The following is a 20,090-nucleotide window of genomic DNA, read 5'->3' as shown; positions in this document are numbered from 1 at the left end:
CAGGGCCGCTTCACCTCACCAGATGTTTTGTTGCCTCGTTCTGTATCACAGGACATGGCGCTGCGCAGACCTGGACATTTTGTCTATTTTGTGATGTAAATTGGAGGTTTTACCAGTTGCTGTGTGTACGTTTCATTTTCATTGCATTTTGAAATGCACTCATCAATATTGATTCTTTCTAACCCCAAAATATGGCAATAGCGTTGCAGTTTAACGACTGCCATACACCTCCCTGCAGAGTAGAGCTGCTCTTCAGAGGCAAATGAAGTGGGTCCCTTATTGTGTGACACTGGGGGATCTTTTGGAATGAAAAGCAATATACTGTATACTGTAAATATAAAACTCTCCTCCGGGACTGGACAGCCCTGCTGAAGACACAGCGCCCCCTCCTGGACCAGGACTGGACGGCACTGCTGTAGACACAGCGCCCCCTCCTGGACCAGGACTGGACAGCTCTGCTGCAGACACACTGACCCGTCCAGGACCAGGACTGGACAGCTCTGCTGCAGACACACTGACCCCTCCTGGACCAGGACTGGACCTTCCTGCTGTGGACACCTTGACCCCTCCAGGACCAGGACTGGACAGCTCTGCTGCAGACACACTGACCCGTCCAGGACCAGGACTGGACCTTCCTGCTGTGGACACCTTGACCCCTCCAGGACCATGACTGGACAGTCCTGCTGTAGACACAGCGCCCCCTCCAGGACCATGACTGGACAGTCCTGCTGTAGACACACTGACCCGTCCAGGACCAGGACTGCACAGTCCTGCTGTAGACACAGCGCCCCCCACAATTTAATATTTTTATTAATTTCCCAACAATTTCTTCATTGCATCTATTGTCTATTGAATGCGTTATATTGCGTAATATTGTTCAGCGGTCCGAGTATCTTAAAAAACGGTATTGCGGTATTTGAGTATTTCTTAGTTTACGGCAGTCAACGGGTTAAATAGGCGTGGCCGCAAACATGAGTGGCATAACGATTGACGAATGGGAGCCCGCTCTCCGCACGTGCTCAAAATATGCTTTGTGTTTCCGGAGTCGTGAGCGCACACGTGCTTCCTGGAGCAAGCTGGCTTCTCGTGCTGCGCCTGGAGTGTGGACAGTGGTCTCGCGCGTCGGCAGGTGAGGTTCTTTATAGCGACATCAACATAAGAAGTAGTAAATAAAATGAACAATGAACTTCCAGACTGTAACAGTTTATAGATTGTAAGGGGGGGCTGAGGCTTCCACCTCGTTGTACCGCTTGTGTCGGTTCTGCTAATCAGCCAGATTTAAGATTTCAGCAACCAGCCAAAACAAAAACGCAACTAATGCGCCACAGAGAACATGTCCGCTTGCGGTCGACAAGCCACAATACGGGCTGGTACCGTCGCGGTGTCGAATGGCACGGTTCGTGTCCGGTCGGCGGAGTTGCACACAGTGTCGGTGTCGCTGCAGGTCGCGCCAGTGACGCGTGGTCAGCCCGGGGACAGTCCACTCTCGGACACCTGTTGCGGGTGTGTTACTGGCGCTCCATCCTAGCAGCTCAGTCTGCGCGTGCCGCCGCCGCCACGGCTCGAGGACTGTCGGGTCAGACGTCATCACTTCCGCCGCCGGGCGCTTTCTGCGTTTGCGAACGGGCGCGCCTGCGGAATCGCACGGCGCTGTTTCCCTCGATCGAGCGGCAGAGCCCCGGGTGAGCCTGCAGGCGCCGTGAGGCTTGTAGCCCGTGCCTGTGTGTTGGGGCGGCTGCGGCTCTCTCGGTCTGCGTGCCCGGACGACCCTCAGCCGCCTGCTGTGTTAACAGGCCGGCAGGCTGGCGATAAACTCTCCAGGTACCCGCCGAGCACCTCCTGGGCGCGCCCAGTTTGGCCATTCCCGGTAGGGGGGAAGGATCACAGGCGGAGCGCCTGCTTGCGGGACGGGCTTGGGCTGGGGGGTTGTAGATGCAGCTCAGCCTCCTGGTCGGGCTGTGTGGGCGGCTCAGCCGGCGCAAACGCGGGCTCCAGGGACCGGCTGTTGTTGGATCTGGAGGTTTAGTTGTGGCGGAAACGGTTCTGGAAGTCACACCCCCCCTCCCCCGAACTGACGGAGGGGTCGATTCTCTGTCGGCTCGGGTTTTCGTGGCCCAGCTGAAGGCCCAGTCTTGAGGTCGGACGGGAGCAGTGGGGTCGAGCAGTGTGCAGTCTCAGCCCCCTGGCCCGTGTCTCTCGGGCTCGTCACCGCCCACTGGCGCTTCTGCTGGTTCAGTGAGCTGCTGCTTTATTCTATAATAATAATAATTGCTTACGCTTATATAGCACTTTTCTGGACACTCCACTCAAAGCGCTTTACAGGTAATGGGGGCTCCCATCCACCACCACCAGTGTGCAGCCCCACCTGGATGATGCGACAGCAGCCATAGTGCTCCAGAACGCTCCCCACACACCAGCTCTCAGTGGGGAGGAGAGCAGAGTGATGTAGCCAATTCAGGGCCAGGGGGAAATTTGGCCAGGACGCCAGGGTGACACCCCTACTCTTTTCGAGAAACACCCTGGGATTTTTAATGACCACAGAGATTCAGGACCTCGGTTTTACATCTCATCCGAAGGATGGCACCTGTTTACAGTATAGTGTCCCCGTCACTATACTGGGGCATTAGGACCCACATGGACCACAGGGTGAGCGCCCCCTGCTGGCCCCACTAACACCTCTTCCAGCAGCAACCTTAGTCTTTCCCAGGAGTCTCCCATCCAGGTATTGACCAGGCTCACACCTGCTGAGCTTCAGTGGGCTGCCAGCTGTGAGTTGCAGAGTGATATGGCTGCTCGACGCCTCCACTCCCGGATGTGCTGTGGGCTCTGCAGACGGCACGAGTTTCTCGAACCGCCTCGCCGTCTAGCTTCTGCGGTCTCTCTGTGTAGAAGAACCTCGGCATCGGGTCACTAAGCTTGCCCTGCCTTGCTGTTTGTCCGGCGTCCGCCCTGCGGCTCTTCTGGTCTCCTCGGCGGAAGTGGGTTCCGATTACTGTTCAGCTTAATGAAGCCGACGGCCAGCGTAACCGGAGTATCCGTGCATGTCTTCCCAGATTCCGCCGAACTCTCCCCGCTGCAGGACCGCAGCGCCGTGGCCCTCCCTGCTGGACCAGAGACACCCCAAGAGCAAAGTGCTGCTGGGTTTCCGGTGCAGGGCACCCCCTTTCCCCCCCGTGCGGTGCGCCCAAGCCCTGGCAGGGTCTGCGCTGTGTCCCTGAAAGAGTGTACTGTACGTTTCCAGAGCGCCCAGTGCTGCTGCGCCAGTCAGCCTCGCCCTCCGGTCCCAGCGCTGTGCCCATGGAGGTGGCAGAGCCTGTCCCGGCCCCCCGCCCTGGGGGAGAGAAGAGACCCCCTCCTGAGGAGGAACCCCCCCACGCTGCCAAGAGAACCAAGCTCCAGCAGGGGGCGGAGGGGGAAGAGAATGGGGGGCGTGCCGGGAGAGCAGCGGAGGTGGAGAAGGGTGGGGAGGGGCCAGCGGAGGGGGAGGGGCTTGTGGAGGGGGGGGGGCCAGCGGAGGGGGAGGAGCTCGGGGAGGGGGAGGGGCCAGGAGTGGAGGAGGAGGAAGAGGGAGACAGCTTTGCTGAGATGATGAAGCACGGGCTGACGGAGGTGGACGTGGGGATCCTGAAGTTCGTCAGCGATCACGAAGGCTTCTCGGGGATCCTGAAGGAGAGGTGAGTGAGCGCCCGAGCCACGGTTCCGCCCCAGCCGGCTCAGCAGTCTCCGTTTCCGACACGGCGATTGATTTCTTTGTTTTTTGTTCCCGCGCGCAGGTACTCGGACTTCGTCGTGCACGAGATCAGTAAGGAGGGAGCGATCGTGCGCCTGGATGATCTAACGGTGCCCGTGGACGCGGAGGTGAGCACAGCGTCCAGCGTCGGGATCTGTAATCGGAGTTGGAATTGCAGTATGGCGTGGTGCTGAGCCCAAGGACTGACATGCCTCTCTTTGTAGCACGGTCGCTTAATGTCGCCTAATTCAGGTGAAATTGAGCTGTCAGAATAGCACTGTGGAAGCATAGTGGTATGATACTGTTTTAGCTTTGTTGGCATGAGCAAAGTTCCCGAGGGTAAGAGGAGAAGCGTGAAGTGTGTGTGTGTGTGTGTGAGAGTGAGAGAGAAGAGTGCCGCTCTTCTCTGGCCCTGTCAGGAGCCGGTCTCGGGGCCCCCGCGGGCTCAGGGCCACATCCTAAAGGGCAGCGACCCGCTGACTGGGAGATCTGCAGAGGGGCGCCATGGCCGTGACCCCGCTGTCGGTGCTTTTCCTCCCAGGACCCCCCCCTGGACGTGTCGGACGTGCTGACGGAGGAGCAGAAACAGCAGCTGGAGGAGCTGCAGCTCTTCAAGAACAAAGAGGGCAACGTGACCATAGAGGTAAGAGGCAGGCGGGCGGGTCTCCCGCAGCGCCCAGTCTCTTCTCCGCCCTGGCCCCAGGGTTCATTCAGTTTGTTCCACCCGCTGTCTTCATCCCCTTCCGCCCTCTGTCGTGCCCAGGTGGTGGAGGACACGAAGGAGAAACGCACCCTGCTGCACCAGGCGGTGAAGTCCCTGTTTCCTGGCCTGGAGACCAAGACCGAGGAGAGGGAGGGAGTCAAGTACATCGTGGCGTACCACGCCGCCGGGAAGAGAGCTCTCGCAGGTACAGGGAGAGGGGGGCAGAGGGGACCAGGGGCACGCGAGAGGAGGCCCTTCAGTCCGTCAGGCCCGTTTGGTAGTTAAAAGCTAATCTTTCAAGAACAAAGCCAGGATACGAGCTTCAGCAACACGTGAAGCCGGCTTCTCCCAGACTGCCAGAGGCTAACACCAGGTAGAGAGTTTGCAAGACTTTGTTGTCCTCGCGCTCTGCCCGTATTGGCCCACAGTTCTCAACGACCACCAAGCACTGTGTGGCCGTGAAGTTCCTTTTTGTTTCTCTTCTCCCTTAGAAATAGCAGCGAGGCTTAGCGTGCATCTGGGCTGTCGTGTCTCCTCGACAAGCCTGGGTTCAGTCTTGGATTATTCCGACCCGGTCGGTCTCCGTAGAGTATGGAAATCATGATATTTTGCAGGATTTGCTTTATCCTGAAAGGAATAAACTATGCCATTTGTACGCTAGGACAACCGAGAATGACTCCTCTAAGCAGCAAGACCTCTCATTTCCTCCAGGACCCACTTCTGCAGTGTAATCTATTTTCTGACTCTGACTGGATAGCCAGCCTATTAGTATTATTAGTATGGACCTTAAATGATAGGCAAAAAATCGAATTGCATTATGAGAAAAGACCTTAAGAGCAGTGTTAGATGGTCTCAGTGAAATCAAATGCTCGTTCTTAAGCATTAATGTATGTGTAGTGCTGGAGTCTGAATGGAGATTTTTTTGCATGCTTTCTGTCTTCATGATTAAACCCCACATCCTCTCGCTGCATGTGATCAGACCTTGAAACGGGGAGATGCTCTGGGGGGGGGTGGGGGTGGGGCAGGTCATGGCAAGCTGCATGTGTCACGCATGTGTCTAGACCGTAACGGACGCATCGCATGACCCTGGGAAAGATCCAGGCCAGATCATCCAGTTCCTCTTGGCTCCCTGTAACCAAAGTCATTACCTCACTGGATCTTAACCTTTCTGTATAGCACTCTCCTCATGAACTAAACATGTCCCCCACTGCGCCAGTCTAATGCGAGCAGCCTGGCACAGAGAAAGTCTGTGTAGGACGCCAAAGCCCACAGCATTCTGTAGTGGTGTGGGAAAAACTGGACAGTAAGTCCATGATGCTCATTTTAAAATGGCAGGGATCTGTGTAACTATCTGTTTAAGTTCTTAAGCCCTCCTGAGCACAGCACACTTTGTCCTTCTGGTTGGATGGGAGCTGCTTGTGGCTCTTATGTTGAGTCAGACTCTCGGTACAGTCAATCCTCTGTGTGCAGTTAATTAACTAACGAGCTCGGCTGGAACGGAGGCCCAAGGTGTCTCCAAGTATCTCCAAGGAACTCTGGTTTGGGAATCCCCTGAAAATCCTTGGCTTGTCAGATGATCTCTCCTCAGTCTACAGAGAGAGGAAGAGGAACCAAAACAAAGTGACCCGACCTCCTAAAATCACAAGGCCCTCCTGAGCCCAGAGAAGACCCCCCCCCACTTCAGACAGCCGGTTCTGAAGCTCACTGGCAAACCCCTTGGGACAGAGAAACTTCCAGACTCCTGTTTTTTTCAAAGATAGAAGCAAGGGTTCTGGCCAGCATGGCAAACAAGATGAAGCATTGGCTCAGTGACCACAGCTTGGCCATAGAAACTGGACACAGGCAGACCTGACTGTCCAGAGAGGACAGGCTCAGTGACCACAGCCTGGACATAAAAACTGGACACAGACCTGGCTGTCCAGAGAGGACAGACTCAGTGACCACAGCCTGGCCATAGAAACTGGACACAGGCAGACCTGACTGCCCACAGGGGACAGGCTCAGTGACCACAGCCTGGACATAGAAACTGGACACAGGCAGACCTGTCTGTCCAGAGAGGACAGGCTCAGTGACCACAGCCTGGCCATAGAAACTGGACACGGCCAGACCTGGCTGCCCAGAGGGGACAGGCTCAGTGACCAGAACCTGGACATAGAAACAGGGTCATATAGACAGACCTGGCTGCCCAGAGAGGACAGGCAGCACTGCCTCTTCCGGCAGGGAGAAAGAGAAACGGAGGCGGAGAGATACTTTCTGCTGCTCTGTATTCGGCTCATCTAGCCTGCTTGGTAGTTAATAACCAATCGGATCTCTAGGATCTCGTCCAGCCGTCTGAAAGAAGCCAGGGTATTGACTTCAGCAGCGTGGCCGGGCAGCTGGTCCCAGACTCCCACAGCCCTAAGTCCACCTCAGTTGGGACATTGGCACGCACCTTCTCTTCCCCACGCGCATGACCTCGACTGACCTCTTCGGGCGCGCCAGCCGTGCTGTCCCCAGTTCGCAGAGGCTGCGCGGCCTTCGGGGGGCGTCTTGGGTCCTTACTGGGGCAGCCTGGCCGCGGGGGGGGCTGAGTTCTATAGCTGCGGTAAAGTGGCGCGTCGGGGGAGTATTCAGGCGTTGCCGCCGGCGCGGAGCGGAGTCCAGATAGAGGAGGACCCGCGCGGTCTCCCCGGCGTGTCCACACTCCTGCTGCACAGAAACGTTTGAGCACATCAACCTCACCTGCATGCTGACCTGATGCAGACCCCCCCGCTCACCCCCATACCCCCCACCCCCACCCCCCACCCCGAGGTGTGTCTCTGGCTCGCGAAGGGTTGCTGACCGTCCTCGGTAACGCTGTTTTGTCCTCCTTTTGCTCTTCTCTGGGTGGACAGAGGTCAGATCTGCAGCAGGTAAGACCGGCTCGCTGGCTGTCTGCTCTGGGAGGAACTGGGAAACCGGGGTGGTGGAGGGGAGCAGCCTGGGGTTCGAGGGCACTCCGAGTGCGCTGGGGTGGGAGGGAGGGAGAGAAGGAAATCGGTCTCTGTTCTGTGAGTTAGACCTGTCTGCAGCTGAGCCAGAGCTATGCAGCTATTTGCACAGGTTGCAACGCAGGCAGGTGTGTTTTTTTTCGACGTGCGCTGTTGCAGGTGGCATGATTCCTACGTTTCCGTTGACTGTCTCAGATTTGTCTCTGAGTGTGAATGTCCACGTTTGCAAATGGCCTGTTCTGCTGTCTCGAAAGGCCCCGCTGATTCCCGCCTGTTAGCGTTAAGACCGTGTGCTCTCGATGTGCACTATTACAATTGGGAAAATCCCCACGCTGGGCAGGGGGCGCTCCTGTTGGCTGTGGGTTGGCGCCACAGTTGCACTCGGGATGTCGGATACCCCTCCCCAACAAAACGGCTCTTATCTCATTATTCTCCATGTGATAGGTGTGAGATCTGCTTCACAAGCCAAAGCAAAGGAAAAGTGGTATACAATTTTACCGTGCGAGTCAAGTACGTGTTTGAAGAGGTATGTTTCTGGGGGCCAGTGGGGAACCCAGCGGGGGTGTGTGCAGCCGTCTTGAGCGCCACCTCTCTGGGTCCGTCAGCGCTGCCGTTAGCAGCTGGAGCACACTCTCCTCGGAGCGGCAAAGGTGTGAGGATTTCTTTGTTACAAACCCGAGCTGACCTAAACCAAAAGGCACAAGTTTTTATTACTGACAAGAGGGCAGTGGTTTGGTTTCCGATGCTTAATGGCGTGGTGCTCTGTAGGCCTCTAGTGTTCAGGCTAAGTCAGTGTGATGTTAAACATGTCCCCGTCTCGTTCCTCTGAGCTAGCGAGGACCTTCTTCGCTGTTCCTTGTCGTTGGGTCTCGTGGGCCCGGTGGGATTGGCCCGCGCCCCAGGGGGGGCTGGCGGGCGCTGGGCTCGATTGCAGAAAGGGAGGTTAATGCTCGGTTCTGGTAGGGCCTCCGGCATGCGGCTCCCCGCCGCGGGCAGCACAGTGGGATAGGAGTGATGTGAGACGGCTGCCGTGTTCAGTGCAAACGCTCGAACGGTTCTGTGTCACGCCAGCGCCAGAACGGTGTCTTGGGAGCAGGTAGTCTTGTTTTTGGGGTGGGAGGTAATGAATTATTAAATTAATTTAGTGTGCATATGCTGTGCGACGGTTTCAAAAGGATTCATTAACTCCTCTTTTTTTCCGTTTTGTCTTCTCGTCTTCCCTGTGCCCCCCCCGGTGCAGCACCACGAAAGCACTCCTGGCCGAAGAGCCGGGGCAGTTTCTGTCACTGCGTGCTGTACAAGGAGAACAAGGACACCATGGACGCCATCAACGTGCTCTCCAAATTCCTCAGGTGGAGAGCTTCCCTGCCTCGCTGTCCCGGAGGCTGTACTGTGTCTGTCTCACACACTGCCTCACAGCCTCGCTGTCCCCGAGGCACAGGGCTGTACTGTCTCTGTCTCACACACTGCCTCACAGCCTCGCTGGCCCCGAGGCACAGGGCTGTACTGTCTCTGTCTCACACACTGCCTCACAACCTCACTGTACCTAAGGAAAAGTGACAACAGCGCTTGACAGAAAACTCAGTTACATGTCACAATTTAACTGATTTGCATATTTTGCTTTTCCCTATTCAATTTTGGACATAGTGATTGGGGCTGAAAGAAGAGGTCAATTCTCCTGCCTGACAAAAAGCAGGACAGTGTCTGTGCTTGGCAATCTGTTGAGCTGGTGTGAAGAGCAGTTTTTAATGATTTGCTCGAAAATTGTGGCTTAGAGGAAATACCTCGGTGAAAATAGCAGGGTGGTTTGCAGCAGAGGCAGGTTGCAGGTTGTGTTGTTAATGTTGTTATTATAACAAGAGCAGGAGATGACAAACAGACTGCAGCCATTCACTGAACTGTGAGGAGGAACTCATTTAGAGATGTTTGTGTGGAAAAATTCCTCTTCTTCTCTACTGTTATGTCAAAAATGTTAATTAATTTACTAAAAATACTGCACGTGTGTTTTGTGCCTGTAGCCAGCTGCTTATAATCAGCTCTTTAACCCGTGGGCATTGTTTCGGTACAGTGTGGTACTTTCAGAGCAGGCAAAACAGCACCTACCAGGACTGTTAACAGTGATTTTCTCAACAGAGTGAAGCCCAATATCTTCTCTTACATGGGAACTAAGGACAAGAGGGCCATCACAGTCCAGGAGATTGCAGTGCTGAAGTGAGTGCCTCACCGAACAGGCCTTCATGCAGAAGCAGAAGGAAACGCTGGTAGCTCAATCTCTGACTATGGTCTTGGCCTGATCCCTCTGTTGAGATGGGTTTGAGTGACCTGCTGGGCTCTGGTCTTGACCTGACCCCTCTCTTGAGATGGGTTTGAGTGACCTGCTGGGCTCTGGTCTTGACCTGACCCCTCTCTTGAGATGGGTTTGAGTGACCTGCTGGGCTCTGGTCTTGACCTGACCCCTCTCTTGAGATGGGTTTGAGTGACCTGTTGGGCTCTGGTCTTGACCTGACCCCTCTGTTGAGATGGGTTTGAGTGACCTGCTGGGCTCTGGTCTTGACCTGACCCCTCTGTTGAGATGGGTTTGAGTGACCTGCTGGGCTCTGGTCTTGACCTGACCCCTCTCTTGAGATGGGTTTGAGTGACCTGCTGGGCTCTGGTCTTGACCTGACCCCTCTCTTGAGATGGGTTTGAGTGACCTGCTGGGCTCTGGTCTTGACCTGACCCCTCTGTTGAGATGGGTTTGAGTGACCTGCTGGACTCTGGTCTTGACCTGACCCCTCTGTTGAGATGGGTTTGAGTGACCTGCTGGACTCTGGTCTTGACCTGACCCCTCTGTTGAGATGGGTTTGAGTGACCTGCTGGGCTCTGGTCTTGACCTGACCCCTCTGTTGAGATGGGTTTGATTGTCCTACTCCTGCTGAAAAGTGTATCTGTCTGAGTTTATATCGGGTTGTACTATTCTGGTTATAAAGAGCCCCAGTCTGGCAGGTTTCACAGTTTGCTATTAAATCATCATTTCTAGAGACTTGAAACATCAGTTGTGATCAATAAAATAGATGTTTGGTGTAAACCAATATCCGTGTACCCTTCAGCCCTAAATAATGACCAGAGTTTGCTTATTTATACACAGTACTTGCCTTATTAATCAATAGCTTGCAGGTGGTCTTGATCTGAGTCTGGGAGCAGGTGACCTATAAGCCTGTCTGGACTGGGGATCTCCAGGAGCAGGCTTGGAGACCCCTGGTTTGGACAGTCCTCCCAAGTTAAGTTTCATTTACATGTAGCTGTAGGTGGGTCATTCAGTAGATTGACCTGCACTTGGCAGCAAAACTGGTGCCACAATCTGAAAAGTTGCTTTCCATTATACCCCAGTACGGCATGCCACAAGCCACGAACTGAAGACATTGCTCGTACTGCTGGCTGGAGACAGTTCAGGGCTGAATGTGTGCTTGTCTCCTTGTGGGGTAACTTGCAGCTTAGGTTGTTTGTAATCCGTGTGGGTCAACCTAGTCTGAGCTGCTTTCTGTTCAGGATGTTAAAAACATTTTTCTATGCGGAGAAGTGGATTGTGGATCAGGTGTACTTTCTTAAGGGTGAGGAGCAGAACCACTGAAGCACTGTACATCGAGCAATAGGATCATTTCATTAATGTGTTTCGTTAGATCATCTGTTCAGTGATCCTGTTGCAAACAAAGCTGTAGGATTTCAACATGGGGGAGTGTTAAGTAAGTTTTAGTAGTTCAGTGGACATTTGCCTCTTTCCTTCGCAGGATCAGCGCTCAGAGACTGTCTCACCTCAACAAGTGCCTGATGAACTTCAAGCTGGGGAACTTCTCGTACAAGAAGCACCCCCTGAAACTAGGGGAGCTCCAGGGCAACCACTTCACTGTGGTCATCAGGTCAGTGGTGGGCAGCCTGGGGGGTGGGGTGTCTCCGTCTGCTAGCGAGAGGCCGGTGCGGCTGGCTGCGGAGTGGAGTGGGCAGCGCGCTCACACCTGCCTCTCGCTGCCCCGCCGGCAGGAATATCTCGGGCTCAGACGCGCAGGTGCAGCAGGCCATGACCTCGCTGAGGGACACCGGCTTCATCAACTACTACGGCATGCAGCGCTTCGGCACCACCGCCGTCCCCACGTACCAGGTTGGCAGGTAAGGCAGGGGGAGGCGGGGGCGGGGGGGGGCACTGGGCAGGGTGTGTGTGGAGGGCAGGGCAGACACTGGGCAGGGGACGGAGGAGGGCGGGGCAGGGACAGAGGAAGGTGTGTGTGGAGGGGAGGCGGGCACTGGGCGGGGTGTGTGTGGAGGGCTGGGACAGAGGAAGGTGTGTGTGGGGAGGGCGGGGCAGACACTGGGCAGGGGACGGAGGAGGGCGGGGCAGGGACAGAGGAAGGTGTGTGTGGAGGGTGGGGCGGGCACTGGGCGGGGTGTGTGTGGAGGGTGGGGCGGGCACTGGGCGGGGTGTGTGTGGAGGGTGGGGCGGGCACTGGGCGGGGTGTGTGTGGAGGGCTGGGACAGAGGAAGGTGTGTGTGGAGGGTGGGGCAGGGACAGAGGAAGGTGTGTGTGGAGGAGGGTGGGGCAGGGACAGAGGAAGGTGTGTGTGGAGGAGGGTGGGGCAGGGACAGAGGAAGGTGTGTGTGGAGGGCGGGGCAGGGACAGAGGAAGGTGTGTGTGGAGGGCGGGGCAGGGACAGAGGAAGGTGTGTGTGGAGGGGGGGGCGGGCACTGGGCGGGGTGTGTGTGGAGGGGGGGGCGGGCACTGGGCGGGGTGTGTGTGGAGGGTGGGGCGGGCACTGGGCAGGGTGTGTGTGGAGGAGGGCGGGCACTGGGCGGGGTGTGTGTGGAGGAGGGCAGGCACTGGGCGGGGTGTGTGTGGAGGGTGGGGCGGGGACAGGGGAGGGCACAGAGGAGGAGTGCATGTTGGGGGGGCTGGACAGTTAGAAAGGATACATGCGAGTCTGGGGGGCTGTCTGTGGCACGCACATGGTGGGGGTTGATCTGAAATCATCAGAAGTTGCTCTGGATATTGATGTGTGCCGGTTTGTGAAAACAGTAGCCTTTCCTTATGAATCAGTAAGCGCTTACACATTGGCCTGGCGGCCTGGTTGACCACCTGTCTGAGAGGTTGTTACTCCTCTGTCAATCAGGACCATCCTGCAGAACAACTGGACAGAGGTGGTGGATCTGATCCTCAAGCCCCGGCCCGGAGGTAATGTTGTTTTCCGCAGCCTTGCGTCTAGAAACTCTCCTGTCCCAAAACCCGTACAGCGCCCGGGAGCGAACGGCCTTCGTCTCCGTCGCGAGCCCCACCCGCCCGTCAGTTTGTGTGCGTGTCCCGTTGTCTGCTCTCTCACGCCGCCTCCCCCCCCCTCCAGCCGAGAAGGGCTACCTGGTGCGCTGCCGGGAGGAGTGGGCTCGCACCCAGGACCCCGAGGCGGCCCTGCGGAAGCTGCCGGTGAAGCGCTGCGTGGAGGGGCAGCTGCTGCGCGGACTGGCCAAGTACGGCAGGAAGAACATCGTCACCGCCTTCGGCCTCGTGAGTACGGCCCCTCCGCGGACGGGGCAGGGCGGAGCTCTGGGCCGCGGGTTCGGACCAGAGCCGTGCCGCTGCCGCTTAGACTGTTACAGCAGCGGTACAATAAGAAGAATAATTCCTCACACTTACACAGCGCTTTCCTGGACTCTCCACTCAAAGCGCTTTACAGGTAATGGGGGCTCCCCTCCACCACCACCAGTGTGCAGCCCCACCTGGATGATGTCACGGCAGCCATAGTGCACCAGTACGCTCCCCACACACCAGCTCTCAGTGGGGAGGAGAGCAGAGTGGTGAAGCCAGTTCACAGATGGGGATTATTAGGAGGCCACGACTGGTAAAGGCCAGGAGGAAATTTGGTCAGGACTCCAGAATTAACACACCCACCCTTTTTGAGCAAAGCCCTGAGATTTTTCGTGACCTGTGGAGAGTAAGGACCTCAGTTTTATGTCTCATCCCAAGGATGGAGCCTTTTCTTTACAGTATAGTGCCCCCCTCCCTATACTGGAGAATTAGGACCCACACGGACTGCAGGGTGAGCGCCCCCTGCTGGTCCCACTAACACCTCTTCCAGCAGCAACCTCAGCTTTCCCAGGAGTCTCCCATCCACGTACTGGACAGACTCACAGCTGCTGAGCTTCAGTGGGCTGCCAGTTGTGAGCTGCAGGGTGATATAGCTGCTGGCTGTTCAACATCGATTCCTTCGAGTTGAGCTTGTGGAAATAAGAATGCATTTAGAAGCAGAAGTCCTGTGATCATGTAGAAGTTTGCCATTTGCACAGAGGTTCCTGGTCAAACCAGGGGAGTTGCCTGAATCAGTTGCCTTTCTTCTAAGGAACTACTGTCCCTGTAAAGGCTTGTTTGAGGCATGCACTGCAAACAGAGGAGAGGATCACTGGATTGGTCCAGCAGCGGGTGGGGCAAACGTTGACACGGTTGTGGACCAATCCAGCGATCGTGCACTGCAGCGCGGGAGGTGTGTCTTGACGCTGTGGCTCTCCCCCACCCCCCGCAGATCCCCCGGAACAACCGGCTGATGTACATTCACAGCTACCAGAGCTACGTGTGGAACTGCATGGTGAGCCGGCGCATCGAGGCCTTCGGGCTGGAGGCCGTGCCCGGAGACCTGGTGCTCCGCGGAGGTGAGAGAGGCAGGGAGCTGACCGCGTTTGTATTCTCGGCCAAGGAAGTCCAGGCCAATAATCGCGTAGCCTTTTAAGATAAGATCACATTATTGGCCATATACAATTTAGGAATTTGTCTTTTCACATACCCCAGCTTGCTCTCCATGAGACACACAGACAGGGAGAGAAACTGGGGGTCAGAGCGCAGGGTCAGCCATTGTACAGCACCCCTGGAGCAGCTGGGGTTAAGGGCCTTCCTCAGGGGCCAGAGTAGGATTCCTCTTTCAGCCGTGGGATTCGAACCGGCAACCTTCCAGCCACTGGCGCAGATCCTGAGCCACAGAGCCAGTGCACTGCCCCCACACTTACGCTAGAATATGCTTCCAGCCTGTGGGGAATTATTAATCACAGTGAACACAGTGCTGAAAAACGAGGGAGGGGTAAATGAGCAGACACAGGGCCCCAGCTGTAGGCTTAATGCCTCGTCCCAGCGGGTTGCCCGAGCACCTGAGAGTGGCCGCGATGAAGGAGTGGATCCAGGCAGGAAGGAGAACGGGTTCTGGCAGGCGCTAAGCAGTGCTGACTTCGTGCCACTTCTGTGCGTGTCCGTGCAGGCACCGCGGTGCCCCTGTCCCAGGAGGAGGCCGCCAGCCACACCATCCACGACGTGGTGATGCCCCTGCCCGGCTTTGACGTCATCTACCCAGCACACCACAGTGAGTCTGACGGCCTGGCCTCCGGGCCTTACAGGGCAGCTGCAGTCCCAGTTTCTCAGACCGGTTATTAGATCTCGCTAGCAAAGTAAATTCACTGACGTTCTAGAAAAAAATCACAAATGTCAGATTAAACACAAAATTGTGAAGTTTGTGAAAGTACTGTAAGTCGCCACAAACTCCACAAACCGATGCAGCCCTTCCTGCTCACTAGTCCCTGTAATGACTGATGTACGAGCTAAACAAGTACAGGTTGTGCAGCAAATATTTCACTACAGCAATCCAACATTCCAGTGTGATCTGAGTTAACAAGCGAGTTGTGTTTGTCAGCAAAACCATCTCGAAGTCGAGAGCTATGTTTCTATTGGCTCAAAAGAGATGGATTCACAGGGCTGCTTGTTTACAATATAACAGGGCCGCTTCACCTCACCGGAGGGTTTTGTTGCCTCGTTCTGAATTGCAGAACACGGCGCTGCGCAGAGCTGGAAATTTAAATTGACAAGTCAATGTGTATGTTTTGCCGTTGTTGCGACTTGAAATGCACTCATCAGCGCCGATTCTTTCTAACCCTGAAAAACACGGGGACTGTTGCCGGCGTGTCTGCTGTCACCCCTGCCCGTGTCCTCCGGGAGGTGCACGAGGCGGCGAGGGGTGTCGGAGAGATGCGTCTGCGCAGTTTGCTGCGGAGTAGGGCCCGCGTGACGTGTGTGTGCGTGTGTGTGTTCCAGTTGGAGACGGCTACAGGGAGATGCTGTCGGCGGACGGCCTGGACATCGACAACATGCGACACAAGATCCGCGACTACTCCCTGTCTGGGGCCTACCGCCGCATCCTCCTGCGACCGCAGGACGTCCGCTGGTCAGTGTCCGCGTGCTCCCGGCGAGATCTCCTCCCTGGACTCGGGAGTCGGCTCAGAGGCTGCTTGGGCTGTTTCTGCACCCCCCCCCCGGCCATCAGGGGCTGGGGTTCACGGTGTGCATTTGGTAGGAGGGTCTCGGATGTGTCCCTCGAACCGCTCCGCACCGGTCTTCCCTGCACAGGAAACCGGTGAGCCGGAGAGCTCTCGGGGGGTTTGAGGGATACACTCACACACCTGCCAGCTGCTCCAGGGGTGCTATACAATGGCTGACCCTGCGCTCTGACCCTCAGTTTCTCAGTCTTGTATTTCCATAGGAGATCTTCATCGATTCTGTGATTTCCGGTTATCTTGTGGTTTGGTCAAGCTGGCAATGTAGCTCCCAGCTCAAGAGTACGAGCCTCTGTGTCTTTCACACCTGCTTTTTACTGTGTGCATCTGCAGAGTTCAAGTAGCGCAGCGGGGCTGTTTGGCTGCAGTCCAGACGGGAGCCTGCTGCTCCTGAACCCTGCACTGGGTGCAGCCTGTGTGCTACAGGAGTCCCGTCTGTTTTTATTTGGTCCTTCACTCATCCAGATAATCTCCAGTGTTTCTTATGCTTGCCGTTTCTTTTGTATGCTAAGGGTATTCTTTACCGTGAAAACTCAAGATGTGCCCCCAGCTGAGTCAACTCCCTGGGTGCAAGATTCATGCAATGCTAGTTCTGTTGTCTGCAGTGTAATGCAAATCCTAAATGAGCTTTTTTCCCCACGAGTCTTCTACATGTTTGCTGGTGTGTGCCACCGCCCTCTTCTGCTCTCCTGTGCCGTCTGGAGGCGGCGGTGGCTTTGGCCTTGCGGCCCTCGCGTGTCCTGGGCTGACCGCGGCCTGGGCGCCCCTCTCTTCTGTCCCCGTCCCCGCAGGGAGGTGATCAGCTACGACGACCCCCGCATCCCGCTGGTGCACACCGATGTCGAGAAGCTGGAGGGGAAACCGCCGCCGGTCTTCCCCAAAGGTCAGTTGGATTCTCTCCCATTCCCCTCGGGGACACACGCGGGGACACACGCGGGGACACACGCGGGGACACACGCGGGGACACACGCGGGGAGGGAGAGAGAGGGAGAGAGAGGGAGAGAGAGGGAGAGAGAGGGAGAGAGGGAGGGAGAGAGGGAGAGAGAGAGAGAGAGAAGGGGGAGCGGTGTGGGTCCGAGGAGGCTTCAGGTCCAGCTGGGATTGGGACACGGAGCGCCCCCTACTGGCCCCTCGAACGCCTCTTCCAGCAGTGGTCTTGGCTTTCCCAGGAGTCTCCCCTCCAGGCACTGACCAGGCTCACGCCTGCGGAGCTCCAGTGGGCTGCCAGTTCTGAAGGGGGATCGCTGCTGGCTCAAGGACAGGAAGGCCTGGTGTGATCTGCCACAGTGTGTAGTCAGGCGTCTTCAAAGCTGGTGTCGGGACCTCGCGGTGCAGTGTGGTGTCAGAGCACTGGGATTTACTCCTTCCTCTCCTCTCTCCGTCTCTAGAGGGTCAGTACCGGGCTCTCAGGATGGAGTTCTCCTTGCCCCCCTCCACCTACGCCACCATGGCTATCCGCGAGGTACTGAAGATGGACACCAGCATCAAGAACCAGACCCAGCTCAACACTACCTGGCTCTGCTGACCTGCGCCGCCTGACCCGGCATCGAGAGTGTGGCTTCAGTGCCGCACAGCCGGGCTGCGTGATTGTGCGGCTGTCCAGCTGTGCACAAGTTGCTGCTGCTCCTGTATATATGTACAGCCGCGTCTGTTGCGTGTGTGTGTTTTGCAGTGCTGTGGTCTGGCCACACCTAGGGGTCAAGGGTCAGGACAGACACACTGCCCAGCAGGCCTGCACACGGACGGCCGCCCCTCTGAGCAGTGTTTTTAAACGAGAGAGGAGAATATTGCACAAGGGCAAGTTTTTATTTTTTACTTTTTTTTTAAGTGTTACAATTTAAGGCGAAAGCAGGGGAAGTGAAATCGTTTTACTTTACAGCACTAGTGAGAGCAGGGAGGTGGCGATTAGACTCTACTGACTCTCTGTGCCAAGCAGTTTCTAACAGCCCTGGGATCTGTGCAGGGAGGTATTTTTTCTCATTTGTAGCCCCCTGGTTATGTTCTATTTTATACTCTCATTTGAAATTGCCCGTTGTTTAAGAGCTCTGCTGAAAAAGCCGCACAGTGGAGAATGAGAGTAGGTGTACGTGCCCGCCCATCGGAGCCTTTCATCTTGTGACGCATGGCGAGCCCCACTCCCTGACAGCAGTGCTTCCCAAACTGGTCCCATGTGGAATCGGAAGAGATTGTTTAAAGATCTGTGTTTTTGTGTGGCTTTTCCCAGCATTGAACCGAAGGGGTAAACAGTTCTGTCCCTTGAAACAAACTCAGATCATCACATCAGGCTTCTAGTCCAAAAAAGTGAACTGTGATATTTCTCATCACAGCTATAGTCTGTTAATGGCACCCAGCCCTGCTCCTGAAGGAACAGTCTTTGCTCCAGTGCTGATCGATGACTTAATTGATCTGCTTTCTTGTTTAGACTTTCATTGAACTTGTTTCATCTGTAAGTCCTGTGTGTCAAAATTTCCCGAATTCAAGGTTACCACTCCCAACACGTTCAGCATGTAGAACGCTGTGCCGCCTCTCCTCACCTTACAGAGTGAACAGCTCTTGGTAGCCGATCAGCTGCTGGTGAGCAGGTAGAGGTGGGAATGACGCAATGAGCGCTTCTCCTTCTGCACAAGTCTGATCAGTTACATTTCAGGGAGCGCTGCTGGAGGAGGGCAGCTCTGCAGCTCAGAAACTGGTACAGAGCAGATGACAAATACAAGCCCCGATCGACCTTTTAAGAGCTGCAGGTGAATTTACAAAATAGGTAACTGAGATCGGTGAGCCTGTGATTAATTACTCAGCTGCAATAAATAGAGGTACAGTTCTTCTAGGGCCAGGGTTAGGAACCACTGCTCTATGTTGAGAGTTTAAAATAATTAACTCTGGCAATATGGGTGCATTTTATTTAACGTTAAAAGCGTGCCGTGATCTGAAGAGGTTTGGGAAGCACTGCCTCTGGTGGAGAAGCTCCTAGCAGACGCCAGGGAGCGAGATGAAATCGGACCCTGGTACTCTCCCGGTCAGGTGTGTCCTGGTCACGGCCGGCTGGTGACTGCAGCCCACTCCGTCTGGGACGGCCACACCCTGCTGCTCGGCTTCACACACTGTGCCTGAGCCGCCCCGCTGGGCCGCCGCCGCCATTGTTTTAAACTGGACACCTGTATGGATGATGACTTCCTCGAAGAATAAAATGGCCGATACAAGAGTCTGTGTCGTTGTGTGGATCGAACGGCGGTGGGGGGTGGGGGGTTACTCCCGTGCGTAATTTAAAATCGTGTACCGGATATAAAATACATCACTTATGGATCCAACACGTTTACAGCCATATCGGGGAAGATATTTTTTGTAATAAGTACTTTGAATTGTATTGAAAAGACGTGACCTAAAATACATTGCCTGTAGGTGTGACAAATTCACGACATTATCAGGACAGTTTGTATAGCGGATACCCAGGTCAGGCTAGTAGCATGTGTGGCCACTGTGGGAGGAAGTACAAGCTGTACGTCTGGGACTCGTGACTTGTACCAGGTTGCAGATGCTGTGATGTGGGATTCTGTCCCTTTCCTCTCCTACTGCCTGGAGCCTGTGCCTGGTCACTGGTCTCTGAGCCCTAGATGTCACATCACCCCAGCTCATCCCAGAAATGTTTGATGGGGCTCACATCAGGATAGTAGGGATTCCACAGTATAACAGCCAGGTTCCTGTCAGTCCCTGCCTGTGGAGTTCTGTAGTGAGTGGACACTTCTGCCCAGTGTACACAACCACCGTCACATCTGTAACATCAATCGGGGTGGTCGACGCAGAGCGATGCTTCATCTCTGAAGAGGCCTTGGCTCAAGGGCTCTCTCCCCCTTTACTCTGATGAGCATTAGGCCTCTGTGTGATTGTCTGGCCTGCAGACAGTGGCTGCTCAGCTGCCCCCACAGCTGAGAACTGTAACGGACTGCAAGTCCAGTGGCAGTTTGAGATGACGGTGCATGATGTCGGTTCTGGCGAGGTATCGCGACTCGTGCTTTCCCAGATCAGTCCCTGTCAGTGCTGTTACGTGTTGTAACATCTTGCCAGATTTCGGAATAGTCGAGCCTTTCACATTCTGACGGCACAAAGACATTGTTCTCTTCGTCTGCTGGACAGATTCTGGGGTGTTCTTTCTTGATCCCTCAGGGTAATCCTTGAACAGGTTGAATCGCCTCATCCCCTGTGCTCGGTCAGCTCTAATGAAGTGATTCAGCGACTACACAACCGTCAAAATGACTTCCACAGTCAATCATGAATGATCAATTCATAAAACCGAAACTACAAACAACTTCTATATGGGCAACCTTTCAAACAGCTGAAATACTTCTGTTTTATTTTCCTAAAACAT

The 20,090-nt window shown here is 55.4% G+C and overlaps 1 protein-coding gene across 1 annotated transcript; it reads left to right on the top strand.

Annotated features, from left to right (window-relative positions):
* The first annotated feature begins 1,052 nt into the window (after positions 1 to 1,052).
* Positions 1,053 to 18,929, top strand: pus7 (pseudouridine synthase 7). The gene is made up of 16 exons (XM_069192625.1): positions 1,053 to 1,129; positions 3,054 to 3,674; positions 3,774 to 3,858; positions 4,272 to 4,373; positions 4,494 to 4,638; positions 8,643 to 8,754; positions 9,536 to 9,613; positions 11,170 to 11,298; positions 11,420 to 11,545; positions 12,541 to 12,602; positions 12,769 to 12,929; positions 13,942 to 14,068; positions 14,665 to 14,766; positions 15,492 to 15,621; positions 16,522 to 16,613; positions 17,119 to 18,929. The coding sequence occupies exons 2-16, from the start codon at positions 3,298 to 3,300 to the stop codon at positions 17,253 to 17,255; spliced, it is 1,965 nt and encodes a 654-aa protein (XP_069048726.1). The 5' UTR covers positions 1,053 to 1,129; positions 3,054 to 3,297; the 3' UTR covers positions 17,256 to 18,929.
* Positions 18,930 to 20,090: the final 1,161 nt, after the last annotated feature.

The sequence above is a fragment of the Lepisosteus oculatus genome, chromosome 7 (genome assembly GCF_040954835.1).
Source record: "Lepisosteus oculatus isolate fLepOcu1 chromosome 7, fLepOcu1.hap2, whole genome shotgun sequence".
Taxonomy (NCBI): domain Eukaryota; kingdom Metazoa; phylum Chordata; class Actinopteri; order Semionotiformes; family Lepisosteidae; genus Lepisosteus; species Lepisosteus oculatus.
Note: the sequence above shows the minus strand (reverse complement) of the source record. Positions and strands in the feature narration are given on the sequence as shown.

What these genes read in the sequence shown, in the direction of transcription:
- pus7 (XM_069192625.1), top strand. Translation starts at nt 3,298, where the DNA reads ATGGAGGTGGCAGAGCCTGTCCCGGCCCCCCGCCCTGGGGGAGAGAAG. An exon ending in CGGTGCCCGTGGACGCGGAG is followed by an intron (nt 3,859 to 4,271) that starts GTGAGCACAGCG and finishes TTTTCCTCCCAG; the next exon opens with GACCCCCCCCTGGACGTGTC. An exon ending in GTGCTCTCCAAATTCCTCAG is followed by an intron (nt 8,755 to 9,535) that starts GTGGAGAGCTTC and finishes TTTTCTCAACAG; the next exon opens with AGTGAAGCCCAATATCTTCT.